Source organism: Aedes aegypti, chromosome 2, assembly GCF_002204515.2.
Source record: "Aedes aegypti strain LVP_AGWG chromosome 2, AaegL5.0 Primary Assembly, whole genome shotgun sequence".
In the NCBI taxonomy this organism is placed as follows: domain Eukaryota; kingdom Metazoa; phylum Arthropoda; class Insecta; order Diptera; family Culicidae; genus Aedes; species Aedes aegypti.
The window spans coordinates 366,555,579-366,558,010 of NC_035108.1; the positions used below are offsets into that span (position 1 = coordinate 366,555,579).

At 36.8% G+C, this 2,432-nt stretch overlaps 1 protein-coding gene across 1 annotated transcript; it reads left to right on the forward strand.

The window, feature by feature from the left end:
• The first annotated feature begins 551 nt into the window (after positions 1-551).
• Positions 552-1,206, forward strand: LOC5577605 (cuticle protein CP14.6). The gene is made up of 3 exons (XM_001656549.2): positions 552-770; positions 827-997; positions 1,062-1,206. Exons 1-3 carry the CDS (start codon positions 634-636, stop codon positions 1,126-1,128), a joined length of 375 nt encoding a protein of 124 aa, XP_001656599.2. The 5' UTR covers positions 552-633; the 3' UTR covers positions 1,129-1,206.
• Positions 1,207-2,432: the final 1,226 nt, after the last annotated feature.

A 2,432-nucleotide genomic window follows, 5' to 3' on the forward strand; every position in this document is an offset into this window, starting at 1 on the left:
AAATATGACTTGTTAGTTTGACTTCATTGTTAACAGTCACGGTGTACAATATTAAGAAGGTGGTATATTCCGAAAACTGTTAAAAGAAAAGCACTAATTTTCGACCTACAAGAATTCCGTGCTAATTTTCGTTAATTTTGTATGCCGTGGTTAACAGTATAAAGGTGAACTTAAATCTTAACAAAGACAAGATAAGTGATGTGCACTCTTTAAAATTGGAAATGTTCAGTTAACTACTCGTCCACGACCCGTTAATTTCTTTGCACAACCTTCATCAACAGAATTTCACTCTCTATGAACTATAGGCGCCACCACCAGCCGTGACTGCACAAAGCACCCAAACTGCTAAATACGATTATTGACATGCGCCAAAATTTAAACAAACATCGTCACCGGTTTGTGATGCACGCGACTGAATATTTTGGCGGTCATCGTCTTTCTTTTTCCTCATACCTTGAGCATCCGAAACCGATTTTTTATCTCTATGTGGGTGATATTCTTGGGAATCAATTTCCGACAAGGAAATTTCATATATAAGCTTGCCAAATTTTATCCTGAAGCATCAGACTGCATTCATCTTTCGAATATTTGACACACTGAGATCCTAGTGGAATTTAAGATATCTGAAGAACCATGAAACTGTTCATTGGAGCTCTTGCCCTTTTGGTGACACTCGCCAGCGCTGCACCACCCCTGAATCAGAAGGATGCTGACAGCCAAATCGTGAGCCAAAACTCAGATATCCAACCGGATGGAAGCTTCAACTATGCGTAAGTATGGTAACTAAAAATGTATGCACATATTTTAAAATAAAAATTTATTTCAGCTTCGAGACGGGAAATGGAATCAAGGTTGAAGACCAAGGAACCATCCGACAAGTGAAAGTCCCCAAAACAGATGCAACAGGTCGAGCTATCGGTGAAGATGTGGTTCCCGTATCGGTACAAACTGGATCGTTCCAGTACACAGCTCCTGATGGACAGATTCTAACGATCAAGTAAAGTTCTCCAAATGTACCATTGTTCGCTTAATTGAAATGTTTGCGGTTTACTTTGTTACAGATACATTGCCGATGAGAATGGTTTCCAACCGCAAGGAGCTCATCTTCCAGTAGCGCCAGTTGCGTAAGCTGATTCAAGCTGATGCCAAAATCATTTTTAGAGTGCTGTAAATAATTGTAAATAAATGTTTGTTTAGGCCGACGTATTTTCGTTTAGTTAAGTTAATGAGAGAAAAGCCAAAACTTTTATACTACCCATCATTCGCAACCCTTAACGACTAACATGTTAATATGCTAATTTGTAATTGACTGGAGCTTGTGATAACGATAATTATTTGTATCCCGGCAAACTTCGTCTTGCCATCAAGTAGGCTGTTGAAAAATGCCATGCGATCTCCCATACAAAATGACAGATTAGTTTTTTCTAGTTTTTTCAACTATTCCGGAGATTCTCCTAAACTTTTTCTACGCACGAACACGTCGCATTCCTTCACAATGAGGACTGTGAAAGAGTCATGAAAATCCGTCGATATGTTCCTGATCCATTTCGTGACATATACAAACAAAATTTCATTGTTATATATAAAGAAGAAGATAGAAGATAGATAGATTAGTTATCTTGATCAAATTTCGCCAACTATTCATTCGGTTCATATCTGCCTCCCTTCATCCTCAGATGTGACCCACGCATTCAGGTACTGGTGCACGCTCCACCTATTCTAATCGGATTTGAAGCGAACACCATGGTTGTTGTGAGATATCCTACGACATTCTCTGCCCAGCATGTCCTTCGTACACCTATCAAAATACAACATCCAAAACTTAAATTTAATGCTCTATTTGATGTTCAAGCCCTTTATTGTGTCTTTTAGATGTATCAGCATACATTTGAGTATAGTCGGAAATTTATAAAATTAAGTAATATTAGGTGAAATACTAGTTTTTCAATGATTTTTGCTATAAAATCCAATCATTCTAACAATAACGTTCATTTTTGTTGTTGAATCTATTCTAAAAATCATATTCGTAGGCACTAAAAAAATTTGGCTGAAATATATTCAGTTTACAGAAATAATTAGCAGTTTTTGTCCCTCTTGAGTTGAAAAAAAATCTTACGTCGTAACATCAAAACTATTCTGGAATCATAATTGATGTTATCTCACTTATCTTTGTAATCATATTCAAATTATACTCAAAAAGGACCATATATAATTTTATAATAAAAAAAACTAACTATCTTGAATAAGCGGAGAGCATTGATATACTTTTCACAAAACGCTTGGTCATCGTGGAAAAGTTTACAGTAGACCTCTTTCGAAACAGTAACGTACCCGTAAGTACATTTTAAAAAATCCTGGTCGGTAGCGGCCGTCGGGCGAAGATAATGACAACAAGAAGAAAGAAGAGTTGAAAAATCTGTTCGAGAACAAGG

What these genes read in the sequence shown, in the direction of transcription:
- LOC5577605 (XM_001656549.2), top strand. Translation starts at nt 634, where the DNA reads ATGAAACTGTTCATTGGAGCTCTTGCCCTTTTGGTGACACTCGCCAGC. An exon ending in GATGGAAGCTTCAACTATGC is followed by an intron (nt 771 to 826) that starts GTAAGTATGGTA and finishes AATTTATTTCAG; the next exon opens with CTTCGAGACGGGAAATGGAA. An exon ending in GGACAGATTCTAACGATCAA is followed by an intron (nt 998 to 1,061) that starts GTAAAGTTCTCC and finishes ACTTTGTTACAG; the next exon opens with ATACATTGCCGATGAGAATG.